General features: G+C 43.3%; 1 protein-coding gene across 1 annotated transcript in view; it reads right to left on the bottom strand.

The window, feature by feature from the left end:
* MRPL1 (mitochondrial ribosomal protein L1) overlaps window positions 1–749 on the bottom strand; it is a gene marked incomplete at its 5' end in the record, with an annotated part of 10,582 nt that extends 9,833 nt beyond the window's left edge. The window contains one exon of the mRNA XM_009865934.1: window positions 503–749. Within this exon, the coding sequence (XP_009864236.1) occupies window positions 503–749 (247 nt within the window). The remainder of the gene's footprint in view (window positions 1–502) is intronic.
* Window positions 750–1,705: the final 956 nt, after the last annotated feature.

Raw genomic sequence — 1,705 nt, 5'->3', positions numbered from 1 at the left:
GGAAAGACCAAACCGGGCTAGACACCTTGAAATTAAAAACATCACAGTCAAACAAGCTATAGCATACCTGCAAGGAACATGATTTAAAAAATAAATAAATCAGAGCAAAGTTAAAGACTGAGTGGGAAGAAGTTTGTCTTGACACTTCTTCCTGTACCAACCATCCCTGAACAAAACACAAACACGATTCCAGTACCGCTTCTTAAAGGGGAGAGCTGAGCTTGATCAGGCCTGTTCAGACACGAATTTTAGTCACATAAAGGGCCTGTTTTCAAAATCCTCGATGGTGCTACCTTAACCTCAGGAGTATGAGGGATGTTGAGTAATTACAGGTGTATCAAGACACAAATCCACTTGCAAAAGCACAGATTATTCTGACAACCAGAGGAGTTCCAAGAAGCAGCTGGGACGGCCGACAGCAGCATCCGCTCTGCACTTCAAACGCAGCCTTCCCATGTTAAAAAGAAAAAAACATCAGAATTTATATCTGCTTCCAACCTACATTCTTCTGTAGCGCCATATCTAGGAACACGTTAATGTAGACAAACTGTTTGGGGTGAGTGAAGTCCAGCTCCTGAAATTTCTTTAGCATCCCCACAGCTTCTTCCAAATCGTAGGATGGCCGCTCGTAACACCACGTCAAGTACACGTCATCCACCGGCTTGCCCATCAGCGGCCGCCGCCACCTCCTGACTTGCTTCTTCTTTTCTTCTTCCTGCTTGCCCTTTTGTGAGCCTTTTTTTGCAGTTCTAAGGCAAACAAAAAGGTATCGTTAGAGCATCAACTGATGGGTTTGGCACGTGCTCCAAGAGGAAAAAAAATAAACACTGTCACGTGTCACTTATTAAGTAACAATTAGTTAACACGGAAGGTCCTATACAGAGATGAAGAGCATCCCTAAGCTCACCCCAGGAACTTTCCTTAGCTGGCCAAGACAGAGATCACAAGCTCAGAAATCAAAAACCCTGAAGGCTATTAGGCTCCTCATGCAATCTGGCCGCATTTGTGTGGCACAGAACCAAGTTAATCAAAACAAAACCTTTTCAAGATGATACAGCAACTTGTACAGCTCTTGCTTTCATAGGGCTGGTAGCGGGCACTGCACCCGATCTGCTTCTAAATCACAGAAATCCCACACGCCTTTATGGAAATCAGGAACAGACACATCTGCAGGCTTTTTTCTTCTTCTTTTAGCAGATCATAGCAGTCTTACCTCTCAAAAAATGTTTCTCCTCCCTTCTCTGTATCATTTTGCATACAATTAACAACCACTAGCCACAACCCTTATTCTCCTACTTCTTTGCAAAGGCTCTCAATTCAAGGAAAAAAGTATTAAAGTAATAGCTAGATACTCCTTTCCTCTTAACTACAGTGAATCTGCAACACTGAACGCTCCGTGTACAGCACACTTGGCTGTTCTATAAGCAAAGGCCCTTTTTACTTCTTCCACCCATATTATATTTTCAGACTCAATGAGACAGCAAACTAACCAATAAAAAGCAACAAAAGAAACTCTTTGAAACCTATTCCAGCTTCCACGCTGAGAGTAGACCACAGGCTGCAATCCACCCAAATCCTCCAAAGCGCACACCCAAACCACCAAATAAATCTTTCCGCATCACTGTTACCCTCAGTATTAGAAAACCAACAGAAAACGCTTCCTGCAAACACAGCTTAGACCTTCTCTCTGCAAGCCGGTTCCCTA

The sequence above is a fragment of the Apaloderma vittatum genome, unplaced genomic scaffold (genome assembly GCF_000703405.1).
Source record: "Apaloderma vittatum isolate BGI_N311 unplaced genomic scaffold, ASM70340v1 scaffold25713, whole genome shotgun sequence".
NCBI classification, from domain to species: Eukaryota; Metazoa; Chordata; class Aves; order Trogoniformes; family Trogonidae; genus Apaloderma; species Apaloderma vittatum.
Note: the sequence above shows the minus strand (reverse complement) of the source record. Positions and strands in the feature narration are given on the sequence as shown.